Consider the following 25,914-nt stretch of genomic DNA (forward strand, 5'->3'; position numbering starts at 1 on the left):
TAGCTAACCTCTGCACCTCCTTCACAGTGAACCTTTGCAAGGGCTTCATTGGGTCTTTCATACATACCCTGGCAAAATACTTTTGCATTGACTTAAGTGTTCTGCTTTAGACAAACTGTTTTCCACAATCTATTTGTCTTGCTCATCTGTCTTGTGGGCTGTTTTGCCCAAACTGTCTCACATGAAAGGTGAAACAAGATGTCTCTCAGCTTGACAGTCGCCACACAGTGTGCCTGCATCTCCCCCTGGCTTGTTGATAGGAAAAAACCTCACCCCTCCATCATAAAGCCAACAGCTATTGTATGGACTAAAGGCAGTTACTGTATTGATTAAGGCAGTGTACCGCAAACTGTGTGCCTGCTGAGATTTGAGGTGTGCTGCGAGACGCTGGGGAAGAGGAGAGGCTCTGGCTGACTGCTTACACGATGTGCCTCTTGCGGCGATAGGCACGTCCTGTAGGCAATCAGCCAGCGCCAATGCCTGGAGGGCCATCGTTCATGTGTCAGCGTCGACATGATGGTGTCACACATGCATGCGACATCGCACTTCTGGATGCCTCAAGCTGCGGCCACTCTATTTACTGAGCCGTGGATTGACAACGTTTGTGGGACCCTGGATTAAGGGCTGCTCTTAAGGGTGGAAACGCCTGAATGTATACCCTCAAAGAACTTTTCTATAAGGACTACCCTAGAAGAGAGGACAACACACAGGAGACAACAAAGACATCAGCAACAATATAAATATGCACCATAAATTCACCATGCTATTGTGGCACCCTGAATTGATATTCAGGGTAAGGGTAATGGGATTGGATATACCACCTTTCTGTGCTACAATCAAAGTGGTTTACATTTATTATATATAGAAACTTTTTTTGTCCCTAGTGGGCTCACAATCTAAGGCGGATTAAGGGATTTGCCCATTGTCACAACCAGCTGCAGTGGGAACTGAATCCAGTTGCCACTGCAGCTCACTGCATTAACCATTAGGCATTTAACCCTTTCAGGACCAAGGGACATATTTGTCCCATAACTTTAAAATCCTATAAATTTTGATTGGGATAGTCTACAGTTCTAAATTTGATATGTACGGATTCCATATGATACTGCCTTTATGTAAACAAACTGGTTCCGACATTCATTCATTAGCGTCGTTGCCAGATTGACGAGAAGATTCACTTGCCACACTGTCCATAAGCCAGAAGTGTGATTTTAAAAAAAAAAAAAATGATATTTCACAAAAAAAAATCAATTTTTTGGCATCTGCAAGCCCTTTTTACCATAAAAATGTCGTCAAAACCACAAAAATTGGCCTACGATCCTTATGGTCCTGAAAGGTTAAGAGGCAAATCCCATCCTAAACATAAACCCCATTTCAATCCAGCACACAAACCGGTCAAGACAGCAATCGGTCTGTGCATTCCCACATTATCAAGGCAGCAGAACTGAACAAGCATTGCCAGACCGGGGCAGATTGAAGGTCCATCGAGCCTAGTATCTAGTTTCCAGCACTGGCCCAACCCAGGTCACCAGTACCTAGCCACTTCTCAAAGAGTAAAACAGAGTTTAGGGTGAGTCACTGGCCTGACCAATATCTTATACAGCATCAGCAACTAGAGAGCTCGGGAATGGAGCTGGAGATTAGCTTATTTGGCCTCTCTACCACAAAGACATTCATTCCACCGCCCCTACTTTTTATTGGTGAAACAATGTCATAAGATCCAGCTCCCAGAGCTAGTGTTAAACATGTGGGGGGCACAGGGCAAAATTTAGGATGGTCTCCCAAAGTCCACCAGAAAACAGGCTTGGAGCCCCTTGAAGCATTGGGCTCAGGGAAGCTATTCTGTTTCACAGCCCCCTAATGCTGCTCCTGCCAGCTCCATGCGCCTAAGTAGATTATGGGAGCAATTTTGTAAAGGTGTGTGATCTTCACATCTTTCAAGAGAAACCACACATCTTGTTTCTGTTTCAAAATTAGCAAGGGCTAACATCAGATCCTATTGTCTGACTAGAATTTACTTTATTTAATTTATATTTATTGTTTTCTCAGGTACTTTAGCTAGATTGTGAGCCTTCGGGACAGCTAGGGAAATCCAAAGTACCCTTTTTATTTATTTTATTTTAATGTATCTTCATTATAAACCGCTTTGAACCTCACGGTATAGCGGTATATAAGAAATAAAATCAATCAAAATAAAATCAATCAAGGGCATATTCTGTGTCTACTGTCTGCGTGGGGGCAAAATCAAGGGTGTGCATTTGAAAACTAAAATGTATGCCCACCATTTTCTTCCCCCGTCTAAACATGCCCACGGGAATGACTCTCTTAAAAGTGAATAAATTCCTGTATGCATATCTGAGAGCAATGATTTTTGATCTGGCTGTTTTACCAAATAAATACCTTTTTGAACCCTGTCCTCCCCAATAAGGAAGCACCTAACTGGAACAGGTGAATCGAGTCTTTAATCAGTGTGTGATTGGTCACAAAGCATAATATTCATACAGTATTCACTAGATGAGGTGTCACTATGTGCAATATTTCCTCAACAGCAGCTGTACTTCGGGTTTCAAACTTCATTGTGGTGGAGCCTCCTGCCAGCCCAGTTTAGCTGGTAATTGGAGGCGTGGTACGAGCAGGAAATACTGTAGCCCACATTTGCCAGAAGAGCTGACCCAAAGTATAGATGAAAGGATGGGATGACGAGGCAGCTGTAGGACAATGACAAAGTATTACTGAACTGTGAAATGTTATTGCTACATGATACACATTACACCACTGCCTGCAGAGGCATGAGTGCTGGTAAAAGTTTTATCAGCTGGCTAGGGAAAGCAGAGGGACAACAGCAGGGATCTCAAAGTCCCTCCTTGAGGGCCGCAATCCAGTCGGGTTTTCAGGATTTCCCCAATGAATATGCATTGAAAGCAGTGCATGCACATAGATCTCATGCATATTCATTGGGGAAATCCTGAAAACCCAAATGGATTGCGGCCCTCAAGGAGGGACTTTGAGACCCCTGGACAACAGGGACCTAAGGAGCAGAAAGTATTGGAGTCAATTAACTTATCTTAGTTCAGGCTTTCTTCTGACTGGACTAATACTGATCAGGTAAAAATCTGTACTTTTAAGTAAGGTCAGCAGTGGATAACCAGTCTAATAGAAAGAAAGATTAGGTGCTTAGGGCTAGATTCACTAAGCAAACTGATCGTGTACCGATCAGTTTGCGAGCCGATTTCCCTCCTGCAGTATTCACTAACCCAGGGATAGGGAACTCCGGTCCTCGAAAGCCGTATTCCAGTCGGGTTTTCAGGATTTCCCCAATGAATATGCATTGAAAGTAGTGCATGCAAATAGATCTCATGCATATTCATTGGGGAAATCCTGCACTAACCTGTTTTGCGGTCCGATTCCGATCCGCGCATGCAAATGAGGGGAACTGCATGCAAAGTAGGCAGGGACGCGATTCACTAAACAAATTTGCTGGCCAAATGTGCTGGCCAAAAAGCGACAGCTGAGGACCAGTCGCTGAAGCCCTTTCCAACTGCCTTCTGCTGTCCTGTCGGCCCCGATCACCTGCTTCCCAGATCTACCATCCCCAACACTGCCCTGATCGCCTGCCTGCCCCGACTCCCACCCTTCCTCGCAGTGCAAGCCTGTGGTTTTAACCCATGGGCTTTTAAGCAGGTTAAAACCACGGACTTCTAACATTAAAAAAAGAAAAAAAAACCTTAAGTTTTTGTTTGAAGAGAGGAGTTAGACAAGGGTGTCCACTAACTCCTTTGCTATTTGATATTGTTCAACAAGCAAAGGAGATTCAGGGTATTCCTTATTCAGATCGGGAATATAAAGTCTCTGCATATGCAGATAATATTTTGCTTCATTTGAGAAATCCTGAGACTACCATTCCAAATTTGTTAGATTTAATTGAAAAATTTGGAAAATTTTCTGGCTATAAAATAAATTGGAGTAAATCAGAGGTTCTTCCTTTAAATGTTCATTGTCAAAAGGGATTATTTGGTTCATTCCCTTTTCTTTGGAAGGAAGAAGGGATTAAGTATTTAGGAATTTGGATTCATAATACATTGGATGAGTCAATTAAAATTAACAAAAATAAATTATTGTTGAAGGTCACGGAAATGTGTGAGCAATGGAACCCTTTACATTTGTCTTGGTGGAGGAGAGTCCATACAGTTAAAATGATGATTTTGCTTGTAGTTTGTTACCAAATGGGAATGTTGCCAGTATATTTTCTGAGGTCCTTTTATAAAAAGTTAAATAGTATTCTCACTAAATTTATTTGGCTAGGGAAAAACAAGAATTGCTCTAGTATCTCTACAAAAATCAATTGTGGAGGGTGGGGTAAATTTTCCAAATTTCTATAGGTATCAGGTCTATATTATGCGGCAAGGATCCTCCCTGAGCTCATGGAAATTCTGCTTTATTGGTTGTGGTTGGAATGGAAACTCCTGTAGCCACTGAGATGTTATGAGTATCAAGATGCCTAGATTACATAAGGACAATAGAATTTTATTAGTTACTTGGGAAACTATAAAATTTGTAGATAATTTAACACCTATTCCTATATATAAATCTATGTCTCAGACTATATAGCTGAACTCCAAGATTAAAATTGGCAGATTTAAGGTCATCTGGAAATATTGGATGATTGGAGGCATATGCACTTTAGATGATGTTATTTCTGATGGTAAGCTGCTTGATTTTTCACAATTGCAACGCAAATCTGGTCTTAATAAAACACAAAATTATAGATGGTTGCAGTTGAAGCAGGCCATTCAGGAAGGGTTCCCTGAATGGAAAAATCTGGAGGTTCAAAATAGCTTGCTGGTCTTATGTTTTCAGGTAGACTTCCTGGGTCACCAGGCCATTCAGTGGTATAAATTAATAGCTGGATTTTTGAATAAGAAACCAAAAAAATGGTCTGCGTGACATTTGGAGCATTGAGATAAAGCATCAAATTACTGCAACTCAATGGCCACGAATTTGGTCTTGGAGGTTGAGATGTACATCTATGAGACAAACATGGTTTTTCTTATTACATAGAGTATTTTGGACCCCAATTCGTTTGCATAGAGTAGATAGTTCTAAATCTAATAGATGTTGGCATTGTCATCTGGAAGTTGGGACGTTAGATCATTTACTATACTATTGTCCTTTGATACTAAAATTCTAGAGATTGATTTGGGATCAGGTTAATAATTTATTAGAAAATAAAGTGGCACTATCATATGATACCGGAACATCTATGAGGGCAAAAAGTCAAATTTCGGCAAAAAGTCAAATTTCGGCAAAAAATAACAAACTTTTGTTAATAATGACGGGAATTGCCATGCAGCTTATTTTAAAGAATTGGAAAAATTGGGATAGATTATTATTCATTCTGGTGAGAATCCCTATGTTATATCTTTAAAATGGAAACATTTATGACCATTCAGAAGGGTTATTATGGAAGTTTGGGAGCCATTAACTAAATATTGTAAAGATTGATTTATTTGTATAAATTGGGGAAAACATGCACATCCGGGGAGGGGGAAGGAAGATATGTTTTGGCATTTGTTAAGTAATATAGAATGGTTGATTACAAGTATTTTTATGAGGTATTTGTAAATTGGAAAGTGGGTGGGAGAAAAAGCACAGTTACTTACCGTAACAGGTGTTATCCAGGGACAGCAGGCATATATTCTCACATGTGGGTGACCAGCGCCTCTAATCGAGGAGGAGGAAGGAAGGAACGGAGGCGAACCGTGTCCAGCACGGCCCCGATGAACTGCAAAGACTGAGAGGGGCACAGCTGGGATTTGGAAAGTTTATCTCGAACCCCAACCCTTGAAGAAAGATAATAGTCTGTCGGGTCGCTGAGATAACCCCCTCCCTGGACGGCGCTTTTATCAACCAGTCGTCCAGGTAGGGAAAACTCTGAAACCCCTGAGAGCGCAAAGCTGCTGCAACCACCACAAGACACTTCGTGAAGACTCGAGGGGACGAGGCCAGACCAAAGGGGAGGACCCGATAATGCAGATGGTAATCTCCCACCTGAAAGCGCAGGAACCGGCGATAAGCAGGATGCACCGGGACATGCGTGTAGGCCTCCTTCAGATCGAGGGAGCAGAACCAATCCCCCTTGTCCAGCAAGGGATAAAGAATCAGCAGGGAAAGCATCCAAAACTTTTCCCGCACAAGGAATTTGTTGAGGCGTCTCAAGTCCAGAATCGGGCGCAGGTCCCCCGTTTTCTTCGGTACCAAGAAGTAATGGGAGTAAAACCCCCGCCCCCGTTGACTGGGAGGGACCACCTCCACCGCCCGCAGGCGAAGAAGATCTCGAGCCTCCGAGAGAAGAAGGGACAACTGCGCCCGATTGGGAGGACATACACTCGGAGGGCTGTCGGGAGGAATTTCCCGAAAGTTGAGAGAGTACCAGGATGAGAACACGCCAAGGACCCATGCGTCCGACGTGATGGCCTCCCAACGAGGGTAAAAGGCTCTGAGGCGGCCCCCGATGGGAAGAAGGCCTGACCGCGGTGCAGAGGGAGCCAGCTCCCATCCACGCATCCTGTCAAAAAGACGGGGACGGTTTGGCAACTGCAGCCGGCTGGGACTTGGGCAAAGCCCTAGGGTGAGCCTGCTGACGCTGGGGTGGAGGCCGGGAAAAAGCCGGAGTAGACTTCTGTAGGTAGCGGCGCTGGGGGGCCCGGAAGGGTCTGGAGGCGGGCGGCTTAGGCTTCGGCCGAACCAGGGAAGCAAACGACCTCTCAAAACGGCGCTTTGTAGCCGCTTCAATGGTGTCATCGAACAGCTCCTTGCCTACACAGGGAAGGTTCGCCAACTGATCCTGTAAATTTGGCTCCATGTCGACCAGGCGCAACCAAGCCAGCCGACGCATGGCCACAGCAAAAGCGGAGACTCTGGAGGAAAGCTCAAACCCATCATAGGCCGCATGGAATAGATGGAGCCGCAAATTGGAAAAATCCTCCAGGAGCAGGGCAAACGCCCCTTGACGGGAGGTCGGCAGATCCGCCTGGAAAGCCCCCAATAGTCCAATCAGATGTTTAAGATAGGACGTAAAGGTAAAAGTGTAGTTCAGGACCCTAGAGGCCATCATAGAGTTCTGGTAGAGCCTTCGGCCAAACTTATCCAGGGTCCTGCTCTCACGACCCGGAGCGAGCGCCGCTGAGACACGGAAGGGGTGAGACTTTTTCAAAGAGGATTCCACCAGTAACGACTGGTGGGACAGTTGCGGGTGTTCAAACCCCGGACAAGGAACCGTGCGATACTTGGACTCCAACTTAGATGGGACAGCCATCACCATATAGGGAGTCTCCAGGTTTCTAATAAAAGGGTTCAACGGCAGCCTGAGGGACTCTCTAGGCGGAGACGGCATATCCAGCTCCGCCAGATACTCCTTGGAATACCGAGAGTCAGACTGGAGGTCCAAGTCAAACACTCGACCCATGTCCTGGACGAATCTTGTAAAGGAAGGGCGGGACGCTCCCGGAGCCCCGTGCGGGGACAGCGAACGAGACTGCCACCTCGCAGAAAAAGAAGGGGAAGCCTCTCTGGAGTAACGAGGCTCCCGCTTCGACACACGTTCCGACCCCGGGGAGGCACACGGGGAGCGCTCCGGGGTCGAGGACCTGCGTCGCCTCAAGGAGCCCCTTGGGGACGATGCCGGGGTATGGGGCACCGACCGACAACGGGCCGGAGACCTGTCCCCGAACTCCCTCGGCAAAAGCCTAGAGCCTCGGACCGGAGCCCCGGACCGAGGGGGAGTCAAGAGCCGAGGGTTAGTTAGAGATAACTCAGTCACCTTCAGCGGCCCTCCAGAACGAGACGGGGAGCGACCCGGCAGCGGAGGAGAACTCCGGGCCTTCTTAGAACTCCTGCGGCCCGAGGTCTTCCCCCACGGAGCCCCGCGGGGGAAGAACGTCTCGAGATCCTCGGCGAGGAATCCGAGGAGGACGAGAGGCGTCGAGAACGGCGCACCTTGCCCCGAGGGGCCTTGACGCGAGGCTCAGGCTGGTCCGGCACACGCGAAGTCGAGGTCGGGGCCGGGTGAAGGTGGGCCAGCGCAGCGGACAGCTCCGACGATATCATCGCCCGGAGCATGTCCTGGAAGACCGGCACGGACAGCATTGACGGCATGTCTGAGGCCGCAGTGCACTCCACCGAGGGCGACCTCGATTTAGAGTATTCCCTTGTGGTGGAGGCACGTCACGAAGATTTGGCGGACTTCGCCGGGGCCGTGGGCAAGGAACTCACACCATGTCCGGCTGACGTCCCCGAGGCTGGCTTCTTCACCGGTGTGGAACCTGAGGAAGGAAGAGGGGACTTACTCGGAGCCGAGGACTTCTGCAAACCCGAGGTCTTCGGGGTCGAGTCTCGAGGCGGGGCCGAGGAACCCGAGGCCGAGGTCAAGGCCGGGGCCAAAGCCGAGGCCGAGGGCTGGTCGGCGGCAAAAAGATCCGCCATGCGGGCCTTTCATCGACGGAGGGCCCGGTGTTGAAAAGTAGCACACCGGGGGCAGGACTCGGTTGGATGGTCAGCCCCCAGGCAGAGAATGCACCAACGATGCAGGTCGGTGATGGACAGAAGGCGATCGCACCTGATGCACTTTTTGAACCCGGTCAAAGGCTGGGACATAGAAAAAAATATAGGCCGCGGCCAACGAGGCCACGACAACCTGGGAGCCCCCGGGCTGAACCAAAGTAACCGCGACTTCGCGACGAAGCAGGAAAAAAACTCAAACACGCGCACAGCGACTCAAAGAAAATAAGAAAATCGCAGTGCTAGAAGGCACTTTCGGGCAGAGGCAAGAAAGACGACTTCTTGGCTCCGCGGAAACGAAAGAACTGGAGACCAGTTCTCCAGATGCGCCCTCTAGTGGAGCAGGAAGGCACACATGCGTGGTGCAGCACAGCAAACTTGAATCTTCAATCAAGTTTGCTTGAAAAGCTGTCCGCGTCGGGGCTCCGTAGATGACGTCACCCACATGTGAGAATATCATGCCTGCTTGTCCTGGGATAATAATCTTGTCTTTATTCTATTAAGTATATTGTGCTGTAAAACCATGGGCTTCCAATGTAGGGAAGGGCAGGAGAGATTCGGGGCGAGAGCAGGGTGGCAGGAGAGATTCAGGGTTACAGCGGGCAGGCAGATTCAGGGCAGAGCTTTGGGGCAGCAGAAAGCAGGCTACGGAGCAAATTTTTTGTGGGGTTCAGGGAGGGAGGGGGTTCAGGGCACTTGGGAGGGGGGGTGTTAATTTTTTTTTTTTTTTAAATCGGGCAGATATTTTGAATGTGTAAAACATGCAAAATATCTGCCCGATTTAAAAAAAAAAATTTAAAAGCCAGCAGAAGCCCTGACAGCAGTGACAGGAGGCTGTTTCTCCTGTCACTATTGTCAGGGTTTTAGCGATCCGTGCAGTTGTCTGGGGGCGTGCCAACGATCATCTTCATTTGCATGCAGGCCTTTAGAGAATTCGTTGGCCTGCATGCAAACGGAAACGGATCGCACACGGATCTTTCTTGTAAATGTGTCTAATAGTCCTGAATGATAGGGTTAGTTTATTTTTATTAAAATTTGATATGATCGCTTATTCCTAGGTTTCTAGGCGAGTTACAAAGAAATAAAAGTTTAAACAATGTTTAAAATACAAACGCTTAATTTGGGGTTTATTTGACATACTAGACACATTGGGAAAGATGGGGAGGAACTACCGTATATACTCAAATATAAACCGGGATTTTTGGGCCAAAAAATTGGCCCAAAAATGGGGGTCCCGGTTTATATTCGGATCATCCCCCAGTGACCACCCAAAACACTCCCAGACTTCCTGCAGGCCTGCCTTATGCCAGGACAGGAGGGATCCCTCCCGTCTCCTGCCCCGGCCGACATTAACAATTACCACTCTCCCTCGTGTACCTGTTTGTTCCCTGGTGGTCCAGCATGTATCCCCCGCTGAAATCCTCCAGAAGATTGTAAAAGGAAGTAGCCAGCGGTGCACCCAGGCCGGCATGCAGCAGCGAGCTTTTTGTGTTGCCAGCCGGTCCTTGATAGGATGCCATGAGAACCGCGAATCCCGCGAGAACTTGCGGCAGCCTATCAAGGAGTGGTGCTGCGCGCCGGCCTAGGTGCGCCACTGGCTACTTACCTTTACAATCATTTGGAGGATTTTAGGGCGGGCCATCAGGTAACAAGCAGGTATGCGAGGGAGAGAAGGAGGGAGAGTGGTAATTGTTAGAGTTAGCCAGGGCAGGAGACGGGAGGGATCCCTCCTGTCCCAGCCTACCACTAGGTGGTTTAAGTTAAGGGGAATGGTTACCGGTAATCTGCTGGCTGGGTTAGAGGGCAGAGGGAAGTATGGGACAATCAAGCCATTGTGACATCACTGATGAGGTTGGCCCTTTTTAGGGGGAAGAGGGTACAGGGAAGGAAGGTGGGACAATGTTCACAGCCTGGTAGAGAATGGGACTGAGTACAGGGCAGGGAGGGAAGGGGGCTGGGTACAGAACTTGGCAGGGAGGGGTGTGACGGAGGGACATTGGGTGTAGATCCTGGCAGGGCATGGCATTTGAATATTAAGCCCCCAACTTATATCTTAGTCAACCATTTTTTTTTCTTCCTTTTGGGGAGGAAAAATGGGGGTCTCGACTTATATTTGAGTATATACAGTACATTTGCTTAAAGCAAAGAGAACAATCAAGGTGAGAAAGAAAGGGGAGAACAATCAAGATGAGAACGAAAGGGAGGGTTATGCATCTGAACATGCAAGTTGCTTGCAGATTGATAGCACTTATTTTTCAACTCCGCCTCCTTCCCTGTAGGCTTGCTCCTGCCTCCCTCAGTTTGTACAAAAGAGGTCAAGAACCACTCTAATGGAAGATATCGGGGATAAAACTCCCCTATACTTCTGTTCTACTCTGAAACAAGTACGATATTATCAAAATTATACAAAACTGTGTGCAACTACCTCTAACATTTCTGAAGCTCATAGCTACTCGCATGTCCTGCTAAGAAGTAGAAACTCTGACTTGATATCCATTTTTCCCCCCATCTTATCTGAGTGCCAGAGAAATTCTTCACAGTCAGACACTGACTGAAATTGAGACCAAAGGCAGGCTTCAGGACTACATTAGGTTCTTCTTCACCCAGAGGATGGTGGAAAACTGGAACGCTCTTCCGGAGGCTGTTATAGGGGAAAACACCCTCCAGGATTTCAAGACAAAGTTAGATAAGTTCCTCCTAAACCAGAATGTATGCAGGTAGGGCTGGACTCAGTTAGGGCACTGGTCTTTGACCTAAGGGCCGCTGCGGGAGTGGACTGCTGGGCACGATGGACCACTGGTCTGACCCAGCAGCAGCAATTCTTATGTTCTTAAGATTACTGAGATAAGAACCTAATCTTTCTTTCTAGTACAATGTGTCTAGTAGGCCTGAATGCTAGGAACATACTAAAGCAGTCCCCTGAATTTAGAGTAGGACTACCGAGCCTGCCTTTAATACTGAGGACCCAAAACGGTATCCTCCATGGCTGCAACATTTACTCTATAGAACCTGATAAAGGCATGAAGAGTACACCATGTTGCTGCTCTACAAATCACTACTTACTAAACAACTCTTCCACCATTTAAATTCATAAAGTCAAAAAGACATATTTACTGGTATTTTTATATATAATTTCACCCTGTCGTTAGCATATGTTCTAGCCCAGTGGTCTCAAACTCATGGCCCGCGGGCCACGTGACCCTCCAGGTCCTACTTTGTGGCCCGCGGTCTGTATGCAATTTCGCACACTGGACTGGAAGAGAGGCGCTGGCCTCAACTGACTTGAAAATTCCTGCTTCCATCGCGTATGGCGGAACTCCTGCCTTCGCATATCTGCCGGGACTCATTACCTCCTTTCTCTAGCCTGCTGCTGCTGATCCGGGGGTGTGGAGACAAGACGAAGGCAGGAGTCCTGACAGATGTGATGGCAGCAGGAAGTTTAAAGTCAGCTGACGCCGGCACCTCTCTTCCTTCCCAATGTGCAAGATTGCGTACAGACCACGGGCTGCAAAATAGAGGTATTGCTGGGGAGGGGAGGCTCTCTTTGTCCAGAAGGGGTAGGAAAGGGAGAAGGGGTACTGCTGGACAGGGGGGGAAGGAAGAAGGGGTACTGCTGGACAGGGGTGGAGGTAAAAGGAAGGGAGAAAGGGTACTGCTGGACAGAAGGGAGGTAAAAGGAAGGGAGAAAGGGTACTGCTGGACAGAAGGGAGGTAAAAGGAAGGGAGAAAGGGTACTGCTGGACAGGAGGGAGGTAAAAGGAAGGGAGAAGAGGTGCTGCTGGACCTGGCAGAAAGGGAGGAAAAGGAAAGGTGCTACACACTGGAGGAGAGGGTGAGATGGTGCATGGGGAGAGAGAATGTTGGGTTGGGGTGGGTGGGAAGGAGGGATGCCACTGAGGGAAGAGGTAAGGACAGAGAGAGAAAACATGCAGGAGGGGGCACTCCATTCCACTGGGAATGAGATGTACAGAAAGCTGTGAGTGACACACTTCATCAAAGCAGGTTCGTGGCTGGGGATTGATCACCTAACTACTGATTCCTGTGCAGATTTAACAGAATCTACATTACTGTGCCTACACTATACTGATTTCTGATACAAAAGACAGGAAATGGAAGATTAGAAAAGTCCCTTTAGGTCATTCTCTGGCCTAGATTCACTAACCTCACGGATCCGATGGCAATCCGATCCGTGAGGTGGCCGAGTGCCCGATTCACAATGCGTCAGTATTCAAATTAGGCCGAGCGGAGGTATGCCCCAAACCGAACCCAGGGATCGCTGGAGCGATCTTGACACATGCACAGACCATCTTCTTTGCCTGCAGATGGTCTGTGCATGCTCTCCGTGCTGTAAAACTTTTTTTTTACTCTTTTTCGCGAGCCCGTGGTTTTAGCCCATGGGTTTAAAGTGGGGCTGCACTGCGGCGTGTTCTGGAGAGTCGGGTTAGAAGAATTTGTATTGTCTTGCTAATGATGTCCAATTTTGGGTGGATGTTGGTAAGGATCAGAATGCTGCCGCAGGTTCTCTGTATAAATATTCACAGGAAGTCTTACAATGGTTAAAACATTTGAATTAAAACTAAAATTTAGACAAATCTCATTGAGCGGGGCGGCAAGAGCAGGAGAGTTGGGGCAGAGAGTAGGACGGCAGAGCGCAGGAGAGTCAGGGCAGAGTGAAGCGGCAGAGCGCAGTAGAGTTGAGGCAGAGAGCGGGGCGGCAAGAGCAGGAGAGTCGGGGCAGAGAGCAGGGTTTTTGTACAAGCGATTGGTCCTCAGCAGTCGTTTGTGATGGATTGGCCAGCCCAGTCGGTGTGTCTGAATTTTGTTAGTGAATCGAGGCCCTTCCTACTTTGCATGCGCGGATCGGATCAGGTGCGGATACACTCGGGAGGGTAAGGTTAATGAATCGGGTTGGGGTCGCAAAGTGGTTGGGACATGTGGTGTGTCAGAAAAGATTAAGAACCTTCTTGTCTCCATTTGTCTTAGGTTACTTTTGTTGAGAGAGGATTAAGTTAGTTATTTGCCTGATAAAAGTGGATGCATTATAATTTGGAGATCCCTAGATGGATGTATTTGTGTATGTTTGTTTTTTTTATTTAAAAAAATTGTTTATTCAATAAAGATTTATAAATTTTTTTTTAAAAAGAACCTTCTTGTCATCACTTACCAGGATCTAATCTCAGCACAATCAGGTAGACTATCAGTGCAACCAAGAGGATTTTTCTGGAGGGCATGGAGTGCAAACAGTTCATGACTAATTTTAATACTTTCTGCAAAAGCTTTAGTATGCTCACAAATTTTTTTGGTAAATGGCCTGGGAAAAGAAAAAAAAAAGAAAGAAAGTTATATAAAGGAAAATTTAAAAAATGAAGCATGTGAAGGGCATTACATTAGACCAGTGTTCTTCAACTTTTTGACACCTATGGACCGGCGGAACTAAAATAATTATTTTGTGGACCGGCACCAGTCCGCGGACCGGCAATTGAAGAACACTGGGCTAAGTCGTGGGCCAGACCCCACCCATCTCCACCCAATCTCCTCCCCAGACCCCACCCCATAATAGTATACTAATTGTAACACCATTTTTATGTTCAAATCTTTATTGTGAATGTGAAAAGTACAAAGATAAAAAAAATACAAGATCAAAGTCAACATCCAACAATACACAGGTTTCAGAAACAACCAAAGTAACAAACCCATCCCCCCAGACACCCCCACCCAGCCACAAACACCCCCCCCCCCTGGAGTCCCCCTCCAGAAAATATACAAAAGATGACCAAAAGGTCACCCGGAATCCAAAAGCCCGTACTCTGGTGGCCCTTAGGCTGTCAGGTGGGAACCCCCCCCCCCCAAAAAAAAAAGAAGAGGCAGGCAGTGACTGACCATGGGAGCAAGTGCATGGAACACTAGCAAAGCTAGGCAAGAGGATTTAAAAAGAGGCTACGACCTCTAGGAGGTAAGGAATCCAGATAGTCTCCCCAAATCAGCAAGAATCTGCGCCGCCGGCGAGGGTGACCAACTGCCTCTCAGGCCACTAAATTATGCACCACAGATCTCCAAGCCCAATAGGAGGGAGGCTCAGAAACAGCCCATGATTGCAAAATGCATTTACGAGCAAGACAAATCTTACGACACCATAGGGGAGCCCCCTTGGGTAGGCTGCAAAAAGCCCCAGGGAGATCTAAAACCAAGTGCTCTACAGTACCCAAAATGGGACCCTGAAATAAGCCCTGAAAATACCGGACGATGGATGTCCAAAAAAACTTGAAGGGGCCAACAGTCCCAAAAAGAATGAGCAAAAGTATTGGGATCCCAGCCACATTTCAAACAGAGGGGTGTACCAATGCCTCCCACTTTATGCAATTGGACCCGAGTATAATAGGTTCTATAAATCACTCTTAAGATAGCATTCTCTAAACATCGCTCCCGCTATTAAGCAAGGGATCCCCCGCAGGGCATGCAGATTGTCCCAGTGGCTAAGGTCTTTATGGATCTCCCCACCCCAATTCCCCTGTATCTTTAGGGCGCGCAAATCCAGAAAGGGATTACAACGCTGACACCGAGGTAGAACAGATCTCCACAAAGAAAACCCAATTCGCTCCCGAGAGAGAGAGAGAGAACATAGTGCTTAGCTTGACAATAAGCAAAAGTATCACCCCAGCACCCACCCAAGTGATCATCAAAAGCAGCAAGAGTTTGCAAACTCCCACCCCATCTGGCTACTTTTTCATACCACCAGGCTGGAAAAAAATTCTGGGGAGAACACTGTCCCTGATTGGCGAAGTTTAAAAAATCAGTATAGCTTGCCGGGCCTATGTTTCCAGACAGATTTGCAAGGGCACCAGGCCGCCAAGTGGCACTAATTAATATCTAAATATTTGAATAAAAAACCTAAAACAAGCCTAAAAGACATTTGGAGCATTGAGATAAAGCAGCAGATTTCTGCTACTCAATGGCCACGGATTTGGACTTGGAGAATAAGATGAACAGCGCCAGCATCTATGAGGTAAACTTGGGTTTTTTTTTTGTTGTTGTACAGAATTTTTTGGACCCCAGTTCGTTTGCAAAAGATAGACAGTTCAAAATCTAAAAGATGCTGGCACTGTCATCTTGATGTAGGGACACTGGATCATTTGCTATTCTGTTGGCCGTTGATACTCAACTTTTAGAAGTCTATTTGGGGTACAATTAATAGGATATTGGAAGCTTCGATTCTATTATCTTATGACATAGGGCTCCTTTTACTAAGGTGCGCTTGCGTTTTTAGCGTGCGCTAAGATTAGCGCAAGCAAAATCCTGCGCTAAATGAAAAATACTAACGCAAGCTCTATGGAGGTGTTAGCGTCTAGTGTACGCAGCAATGTAGCGTGTGCTAAAACCACTAGTGCACCTTAGTAAAAGGAGTCCATAGTGTTATTTGGGACTTTATTTAAACCTAAGGGCTCCTTTTACTAAGGTGCGCTAGCGTTTTTAGCACATGCACAAAATTACCACACAGTAAACCGTGTGGTACCCTTCTAGAATAACGCCATCTCAATGCTGGCGTTAAGGTCTAGCGCATGCGGCAATTTAGTGTGCGCTATTCCGCGTGTTAAGGCCCTAATGCACCTTAGTAAAAGGAGCCCTAAGAGTCCAGTTACTGCAAGCAAGAACAGACTTCTTATTTAGACAGGGGTAGCTATGCAGTTAATCACAAAAAATTGGAAAAACTGGGACAGACTGAACTTCAACTTTTGGTGGGAAACCCTGTGTCAATTTTATAGATATGAGAGAATGAATTCTGAACAACTGGGACATTATAACAAATTCAAAGAACATAATAATAATAATAATAACTTTATTTTTCTATATCGCCATAGTCAAACTGACTTCTAGGCGGTTCACATGGAAAGAAGGCTGGACAATCAGCGAATTGCAAAATGCAAGAAGAAGGATGTTACATAAGAACATAAGAAGCGCCATCCCCGGAATAGACCCTAGGTTCATCAAGTCCGGCGATCTGCACACGCGGAGGACCCGCCAGGTGTATCCTGGCATAGTTTTGGTCCCCATATCGCTCTAAGCTTCTTGTAAAGAGAAGTGCATCTAGCTTACCCTTACCCATGTCACTTCATGCCACTCATAAGGAGATGTACATCTAACTTACCCTTAAATCCTAGAACGGTGGATTCCGCAATTACCTCCTCTGGGAGAGCATTCCAGGTGTCCACCACTCGTTGCGTGAAGCAGAACTTCCTGATATTTGTCTTGAACTTGTCCCCCCTTAACTTCAGCCCATGTCCTCTTGTCCATGCCACATTGGACATTGTAAATAACGTTTTTTCCTGCTCTATTTTGTCGATTCCTTTCAGTATTTTGAATGTCTCGATCATATCCCCTCGTAGTCTCCTTTTCTCAAGGGAGAACAACCCCAGTCTCTTAAGTCTTTCCTCATAATCCAGATTCTCCATACCTTTCACCAGCTTTGTTGCTCGTCTCTGCACCCTCTCTAGCAGTTTGATATCCTTCTTTAGGTATGGAGACCAATGCTGGTCGCAGTATTCCAAGTGTGATCTGACCATCGCTCTATAAAGTGGCATTATGACTTTCTCCAATCTACTCGTGATTCCCTTCTTTATCATGCCTAGCATTCTATTCGTGTTCTTTGCTGCCGCCGCACATTGCATCGACGGCTTCAGTGTCCTATCGATTAATACTACCAGGTCCTTTTCCTGTTCAGATTTTCCCAGAGTTGCACCTGACATACTATACTTGTGTTCATTATTTTTTCTGCCTAAGTGCATCACTTTGCATTTTTCCACATTAAACTTCATCTGCCATTTATCTGCCCAATTCTCCAATCGGCTCAAGTCACTCTGGAGTTCCTCACTGTCCTTCTGCGATTTGATGGCCCGGCATAGCTTTGTGTCTTCTGCAAACTTGATGATCTCACTGGATGTTCCAACCTCTAGGTCATTGATGAAGATATTAAATAAGATGGGCCCAAGTATCGAGCCTTGGGGCACACCGCTAGTCACATTTTTCCAGTCCGAGTACTTCCCATTTATGCTCACTCTGCCTTCTGTTCTCCAGCCATTTGCCTATCCATCTTAGTATATCTCCTTCTATTCCATGGCCCTGCAGTTTCCTGAGGAGTCTTACATGTGGAACTTTGTCGAACGCTTTCTGAAAATCCAAGTATATATTATCCACCGGTTCTCCATTATCAATTTGTCTGTTCACTGTCTCAAAAAATTGAAGTAGGTTCATCAAACATGACTTCCCTTTCCTGAATCCATGTTGGCTGGCTTTCATCAGGTCATGTGTGTCTAGGTGCCGGGTTATGCAATCCTTGATCAGCGCCTCAACCATCTTCCCAGGGACCGACGTGAGACTCACAGGTCTATAGTTGCCTGGTACTCCTCTTGATCCTTTTTTGAATATCGGCGTGACGTTCGCTATCTTCCAGTCGTCTGGTATCTGCCCTGTTTTGATTGACAGGTTGGCAAATTTTTGGAATAGTTCTCCGATTTCCACTTTTAGCTCCTTCAAGACTCTCGGATGAATTCCATCCGGTCCAGGGGATTTGTCGCTTTTGAGTTTGTCGATCTGGCGGTAGATCTGGTCCAAGTCCACGTCTACTGTGGTAAGGCTGTCCTCTGTTACTCCTTGGAACACTTTCACTGCTTCTGGAATTGTTGCAGTGTCTCCTTTGTAAAGACAGACACAAAGAATGAATTTAGTCTGTCTGCGATTTGTTTGTCTTCCTTGATGTACCCTTTTCTTCGTCCAGCGGTCCCACCGCCTCTTTTGCGGGTTTTCTCCCTTTCACGTACCTGAAGAAGGGCTTGAAGTTTTTGGCCTCCTGCGCTATTTTCTCCTCATAGTCCTTTTTGAAATCCCTCACTGCCCTGTGACACTTCTGATCACCCTTGTGTTTGTTCCAAGTTTCAATTGTTTTCGTGCGTTTCCATGCTTTGAAGGAGTCCTTCTTTTCTTTCATGGCTTAGGTCTGACAATAGAAGCAAAGGATTTTTCATGCTCAGACAATTTCTTGGTGGCTGCCTCAATAGATTCATCGAAGAGGTCATTGCCTGCACAAGGAATATTAGCCAAGTGGTCCTGAAGATTAGGATCCATGTCAATGGTACGAAGCCAGGCAAGGCGGAGCATTGCTACAGAATAAGCAGCCACCCTGGCAGACAACTCAAAGGCATCGTAAGAAGACTGAAGTAGATGTAATCTGAGTTGTGATAGAGAAGCTATGACTTCTTGAAATTCAAAGTGCTTTTGAGTATCTAAATAACTGAGAAATTTAGGCAAAAGAGCAATGAAGAACTCAAAATAAGTGATAAAATGGAAATTGTAATTAAGGACTTTAGAGGACATCATGGCATTTTGATAGATGCGACGTCTGAACTTGTCCAAAGTTTTCCCTTCCCTTCCAGGAGGAACGGCAACATAAACCTTGGAAGGATGGGACTTTTTCAAGGAGGACTCCATAAGTAGGGACTGGTGAGATAAAGTTTAATAAGTATTTGATTAATCGCTTACTGTGAATTCTCAAATCCTTTGCATTGGAGAGTTTTATATCTGGAGTCTAATTTGCCTGGAACAGCTGGAATTGCATAAGGAGTCTCCAGGCATCTTGTAAAAGTCTGAGACAAAAACTTGTGAAGAGGAAGCTTAAGTGACTATGCTGGAGGTTGAAGAAGATGCATGACTTCGAGATACTCCTTAGAGTATTTGGAATCAGCATCCAATTGAAGGTCCAAGTCAATAGCCATCTGACGAAGAAAAGAGGAGAGAGATAGCTGATCCACCAATGCCTTGCCTCAAGAAGGACTCGAGGTCGTCGAGGCAGCCTGGGTCGAAGATGAAGCTTTGGCAGGAAAAAAAGGCATCAAAAGAATAGGGAGACTTGGACGAAGCAATCAAAACCGCTGAGTCCTCGAGGTGTGGAAGTGGGGACCTCGATCGAGGAGTCGGTGGTTTAGTAGAACTGGAAGGTGTAGATCGAGGCTTAGTTGAAGGAGGACGCTCTTTGGAAGAAGAGCTATGCCTGGAAGTATGCCTCGAGGAAAGCCTTGATCATCAGTGAGAATGGTGCTTGGAAGCAGAGCTCAAAGATCGAGGAGACTTCGCCCCGGAGATGGAAGCAGTCGATGCCACCAAGGAATGGATAGGGCTGAAAGCTGTGGATCGAAGCTCCAGAGGTTTGATGGAGGAACCTCGATGCACTCCCAAAGACTCTGCTCCTTGTATGGAGTGTGAGGATTCCTGTCGAGGGACTTGCAAAGAATCTGCTCCTTGCTTCACGTGCATAGATGCCAGACCAGACACTAGCAGAGACTCTGCTCCCTGCATAGAGTGTGTAGGTTCAGACTGAGGCATAGGAAGAGGCTCGACCTCACAAGAGTCTGCAGAATGCCCAGGCTGGATTAGAGTAACAAGCTTCGGTCCCAAGGAATTGAATGAATTGCTTCTCTAACATGGTCTGGAAAGAAGCCAGCAAGGATGGATCCGTGTCTGAAACTGGACCACCTGCTTTGGCTGGAGGTTCCACAGAGGCAGTGGAAATGTGCTTCGACTTGGAAGTCTTAGGCACCTTAAGCTCCACAGCTGGAACTTCTGCTGAGTTATCTGACCTGAGGATACAGGGGAAGATACAGCAGACATCGTCGAGGAAAGAGCCGCTGCAAAAGAAGAAGGTCTGATGAGGCTCGAGGTCGAAGCAGTGGAGGCAGGAGGACCCGAGGTCAAAGGTGAGACCGAGGTCGGCTTCGGAGTCGAGGAAGTGGTCGAATCCATCCCGAAGAGCTTCTCCATTGAAAGTAGACGACGTTTAAGGGCTCGAGGTTGAAGAATAGCACAGCGCTTGCACAACTTCGGGTGATGGTCTGGCCCAAGGCACTTGAGGCACCTACTGTGTGGGTCCGTGAGAGAAACTGCACGCTGACACTGACTACACTTCTTGAAGCCGGGACATTTGAGGAAAAACAACCGCCACAAAGTTGAAGCCCCTGGGCTGCGGCCGAGTGGCCTGCCCCGGCAGCCGAACGGAAAAAATAAAAATTATTTTTTTTTAACTAGAAATAAAAGAAATACAGCGATTCGTGAAGAAAAAGAACACAAACCGCGGTGAGAGAAGGCACGAAGTAAGTAAATTAAATGCAGAGAGTCAAAGAGGGACTTCTCGGCTCTGCAAAAAACTGAGAACTGAGGAGACATGCCCTGTGCTGGGCAGGAAGGCATTCGCACATGCGCGGTGCGGCTGACTCAAAACTTCTAGTTTCTACAAGCAAGTCTGCTTGCAAGGCTTCCGCATCGGGGCTCCGTCAATGACGTCACCCATATGTGAGAATAGGCTGCCTGCTTGTCCTGGGATAAGGTACTTTATATCATTATTTGTTTGGATGTAAGTGCTGATTATTGTATTAATTGATTGTATATATTTTGCACTTTTGTATTTGATTTGAAAATTAATAAAGAATTTACAAAAAAAAACAAAGCCAAAAAAACTTGTCTATATAAGTAAGATATACATGCATTTATCAAAAAATACAAAATGGCATATCTGTTTATTTAAGTTTCAAGTTTATTAAAATTTTTGTTATACCGCCAAATCAGATTTCAAGTACACATATTTAAAAATACAAAGTACAAGTGGGGGTTTGTCGTACATAAGACTTGACAAAACAAATGGACAAACTGGAACAGGTTGTACTTGGAAACTAGTAGAACTACATTGTTTACAAAGAAAGACAAGTGGAAAGAACATTAGGAAAGGGAGCTGGTGACAGATAAATCAGTAAAATTCAGAAAGGTTGCATCCTTAACAGGACAGTTAAACATTAAATGTGTCTTTAAACAGGTAGGTTTTTAATTTGGACTTAAAATCTGACACATCTTCTCTCAAGTAATACGGAGTGGCGTTCCAGAGGGTAGGAGCTGTAATCGAGAAATGTATGATCGCATGTGTTTCAGGGAAGGTACGGTGAGAAGATTTTGAGATATGGAGCGGAGAGTTCTTTGGGGGGGGCATATGGAATAAGCAATCTATTCAAGAAATCAGGGGAATTGACAGAACAGATTTTGAATGTTAGGAGGATTTTATATGCTATTCTGTGTTCAATAGGGAGCAGTGTGCCTTAATGAGTAGAGGCATGACTTGGTCATTTTTTTTTAGCGTTGAATATAACCTTGATTGTGGTATTCTGCATGATTTGCAAATGTGTAATTTTCTTTTGGGTTATGCCTTTATAGAGGAAGTTACCGTAATCTAGGCGTGAAATTATCAAAAAATGGATTAAGAAGTTAATGGGTCAAGTAACTTGGAGAGTGAACGTATCATTCGCAATCTTTGAAAGCAGCTTCAAACTACTGTACTAATTTGGCTGTGGTAAGTTAATTTTGCGTCAAATGTGACTCCTAGAAGTTTAAGTGTAGAGACTGTTTGCAGGGGAATTGTTGAAACTGAGATTGGGGCAGTTAATGATTGGCCCTCTCTTACTGGGAAGATCATAAACTTTGTCTTACTGATATTTAGGGCTAACATGTTAGCGACAAGCCAATTATGTATTTTTTCAAGCTTTTGGTTAATGAGGGATATCTCTTCTGGGTTGTTAAGATCAATTTGATGGACTAATTAGATATCGTCGTAGTATGCAAATACGGTAAACTCTATGGATTGGCCCAGCGTCAAGAGGGTAGCCATAAAAATGTTAAACAGTAACGGTGACAGGATGGAGCCCTGAGGGATGCCAAACTTCTTAGAAGTGGGGTTAGAGATAGCTCCGTTAAAGGTCACTGTAGAGGTGAAACGTGGACCATGTCAGCTGTTTTAATACCCTATATATCATGTCTGCTTTTTCTGTCATCGTTTTTGGTGCTGATCTTAAGAGCCTCTCACTTGTTGACTGTATATTTCACAGGTGTCAAACTCAAGGCCTGTGGGCTGAATCCGGCCCACCTGGCCATTTTATGCCGCCCACGGTGCGATGCGGCATTTTCATTGCCGCCCCCGGTGTTATCTTCTGGCTGGCTCCCTCCTCCTCACTGCCGCAGCGTTCACAAAGCTGCGGACAGCGGCTGTGGCTCTTACGCGCATCCTACGCCTGAACTGGAAGCCTTCTCTCTGATGTTGCAATGTCAGAGGGAATGCTTGCAGAAGAGGCACAGGATGTGCGAGGAGCTGCTGTCCGCGGCTTTGTGCACACTGCGGCAGTGAGAAGGAGGGAGCCGGCCAGAAGGTAAGGCACCCGCCGGAGGGAGATACCTAGTTGAGGCCTAGCATGGAAGGAGGGAAACAACAAAGGAATGATTTTATTTTCAATTTAGTGATTGAATTGTGTCAATTTTGAGAATTTACATCTGCTGTCTATAGTCCATAGTCTGTTCAGGAAGAAATGCATTTGTTTCTTTTTCTCTGGAGTTGTTCTGCAGGCAGAGTCTTGAATCTTAGGGCAGACCTGCATAACTAAAAAATGATCGAGGCCGGAAAATGTAGCGAGGGCCACAGGTAGTGGCCATGGCTAGAGGCACCCGGAAGTGCTCGGACGTTGCCGTGACATCATGATGACATCCGCGCATGCATAGAAGCCTTCCAGACACCAATAGGGAAGAGGGCAAGAGGGTAGGAGAGAAGGAGAGGCACTGGCGGCAGCTGATTGCCTACAGCAGTGTTTCTCGACTACTTCAAGCTAATTACCCCCAACCACTGACCTCCCAAGCTTTGCCCTAAACCCACCCTAGCTCTACCCCAGGTCCTGCCCCCTTTACTAATTGTAATGCAATTTTTTCCATTTTTCATATACACACAATACACACAACAGATATAAATTCTCAAAAACTGACATTTCGATCACTAAATTGAAAATAAAATACTTTTTCCTACCTTTGTTGTCTGATGATTTAATTAGTTTCTGGTTGGACTTCCTTCTGACTGTGTGCATACAACATTTCTTTCACAATCCAGCCCCATCCCCTTTGGGTCCAGGTCTCTATCTCTTTTCCCTCTGCTTACCCTCCCAAGATCTAGTGTCAGTTCTCCTTTGTACCACCACCACCTTTGTTCCAGGTCTTCGTCTCTCTTCCTCCTCTGTTATGATCTTCCATCTCTCTGTTCTTCCTCATGGTCTCTCCCCGTCTCTTCTGTCTGCATCTCCCATAGTCCAAAATGGAAAAAAATATGATCATGTCACCCCTCTATTAATCAAATCCCATTGGCTCCCAATTAGTCACCACATTACTTTCAAAATATTACTTTTAGTATTTAAAACTTTAATCTTTAAAGAACCGCAATTCATTGACAGAATGCTCATTCCCCACAATACTTCCGGTCCTTTCGTTCGACATCACAAAATCTCCTAATGGTCCCTTCATTGAAAATCATAGGTATTAGAAGACTGGATATGTTCTCAGTAATGGCCCCCCAGCTGTGGAACTCCCTTCCCCAGTATATTAGAGAGGAAAAAGACCTTAACCATTTTTAAAAAACTACTTAAAAGTTATCTTTTTAAAGACGCATTTAATATCTAATTTTAGACGAAGATTTTTGGCTCAGTCTTCTACCCATCCTATTGCTTTTTCCTAGCTTTAACCTTTTTTCTTAAACCACGAACATGTAACTTTGCCCCTCTATCCTTCTTGTTTCGTGTCTGTCTTTGATTTGTAAGTCTGAAGTTACCTTGTTTAAAGTATATAACATTATTTTACGTGATTGTAAATTGCTTAGCAACCCGAATAAGCGATTCAACAAATACTAATAAAAACTTGAAACTTGCCTCCTGTCTTTCCCCTTTGGCCAGGCCTCTCACTCTGTCTTTCTTCTGCTTACAAACACCCCCCACCCCCCCAATGTCCAGCATTTATTCTCTTTTCTTCCAGGTCTTTCTCTGCCTCTTTCTCCTTCCATCCTCCCTCACTGGTCCAGAATCTTTCCACCTCTCTACAGTCTCTGTCTTCCCTCTATACACCCCCAAGTCCAACATCTGCCCCCTCTCTTCTGCCTCCCCTTTGTTTCAGGTTTCTCCCGCTCTCTATCTTCCTTCTGCTAACATTTGGAGTCCTCCCCTCTAGTCCAGCATCTGACATCTTCAAGTCTGTTTTCCTGCCCCTCCTCAAGGTCCTTTTCTGTCTCTTTATCTCCCCCCCCCCCAGGTGTCCAAATCCAGCATCCCACTGGGGCCCTCATGATGGGCGGGCCTTACCTCCACTGCTTTCTGCACCCAGCGAGAGGTTGTTTTCCGCGCTGTGACCACCGCTAAGCTAACTACGGCAGCCTGCAGAGTGAACCTAGCAGGCTGCTGTTGGCTTCTGCAGCACGTTTCCTCTGCTGCGGTCCCGCACCTAACATCAGAGCAGGGGCGGGACCGTGGCAGAGGAAACGTGCTGGGGAGGCCAATGGAAGCCTACTAGGTTTGCTCTAAAGGCTGTCGTAATTAGCTTAGCAGCATTCTGGGTGAAGAAGCAACGGAGGTAAGCTGGATCTGGACACCAGGGGAGGTGGGAAAGAGACTGATGGCAGCCTGCTGTAATTAGCTTTAAAGGGGGGAATTCGGAGAACACTGAGGGGGAAGCCGAGGAAGATAGCTGTTAGGGAGAGCCATTTTGGGCCGCATGCAGCCCACGGGTCATATATTGTGCTGGGCTGTCTTAGGGTTTCCTTTGTATATATTAGTACTTTTAGTTTTTGGTCCCATATTTGCATAGGGGTTATCTGTGTTCTAGTAAGAATGAATGTTGAGAAGCATACAGTGTGCTTTGCGTAGTTTAATTTTGTGATTAACCATTATGTGTTGTTAATAAGATTATATTGTGTGTGTGTATGCATGAAAAATGAATGGAAAAAAATGGTGTTCCAATTAGTACTATTATGGGGGCGGGGTCTGGCCTGTAACTTAGCCTGTGTTTTGGATTTGGGTCCCTCAATTTGACTGAATTTGACACCCCTGGTATATTTGGTTGTGTGAGTCATAGAAACATAGAACATGACGGCAGAAAAGGGCTGTAGCCCATCAAGTCTGCCCACGCTAATGACCCACCTCCAGACTTCACCCGGCTAGAGATCCCACATACATATCCCATTTCTTTTTGAAATCGAGCACACTACTGGCGTTTATCACCTGCAATGGAAGTTCATTCCAATGATCGACTACCCTTTCGGTGAAGAAATACTTCCTGGCGTCGCCATGAAATTGCCCACCTTTGATTTTCAGCGGATGACTTCTTGTGGTTGAGGGTCCTTTAAGAAAGAAGATATCATCTTCCACCTCGATGCGGCCCATGATATATTTAAAAGTCTCAATCATGTCCCCCCTCTCTCTACGTTCCTCGAGCGAGTATAGTTGCAGTTTATTCAGTCTTTCCTCATATGGGAGG

The 25,914-nt window shown here is 46.1% G+C and overlaps 2 protein-coding genes across 6 annotated transcripts in view; one reads left to right on the plus strand and one right to left on the minus strand.

Moving 5' to 3' along the window:
- LOC117363697 (cystine/glutamate transporter-like) overlaps nucleotides 1-25,914 on the plus strand; it is a 162,986-nt gene that overhangs the window by 37,228 nt on the left and 99,844 nt on the right. The window lies entirely within an intron of this gene.
- PEX26 (peroxisomal biogenesis factor 26) overlaps nucleotides 2,445-25,914 on the minus strand; it is a 48,633-nt gene continuing 25,163 nt past the window's right edge. For 4 of the 5 annotated variants that reach the window (XM_033951834.1, XM_033951832.1, XM_033951831.1 and 1 more), the window contains 2 exons: nucleotides 13,721-13,867; nucleotides 2,445-2,708 (listed from right to left, as the gene is read on the minus strand). In XM_033951834.1, the coding sequence (XP_033807725.1) occupies nucleotides 2,605-2,708; nucleotides 13,721-13,867 (251 nt within the window). In that variant the 3' untranslated portion in view covers nucleotides 2,445-2,604. Of the gene's footprint in view, nucleotides 2,709-13,720; nucleotides 13,868-23,600; nucleotides 23,690-25,914 lie in introns of those variants that run through there. The other variant, XR_004540112.1, reaches the window with a different exon arrangement.

The sequence above is a fragment of the Geotrypetes seraphini genome, chromosome 7 (genome assembly GCF_902459505.1).
Source record: "Geotrypetes seraphini chromosome 7, aGeoSer1.1, whole genome shotgun sequence".
Taxonomy (NCBI): Eukaryota; Metazoa; Chordata; class Amphibia; order Gymnophiona; family Dermophiidae; genus Geotrypetes; species Geotrypetes seraphini.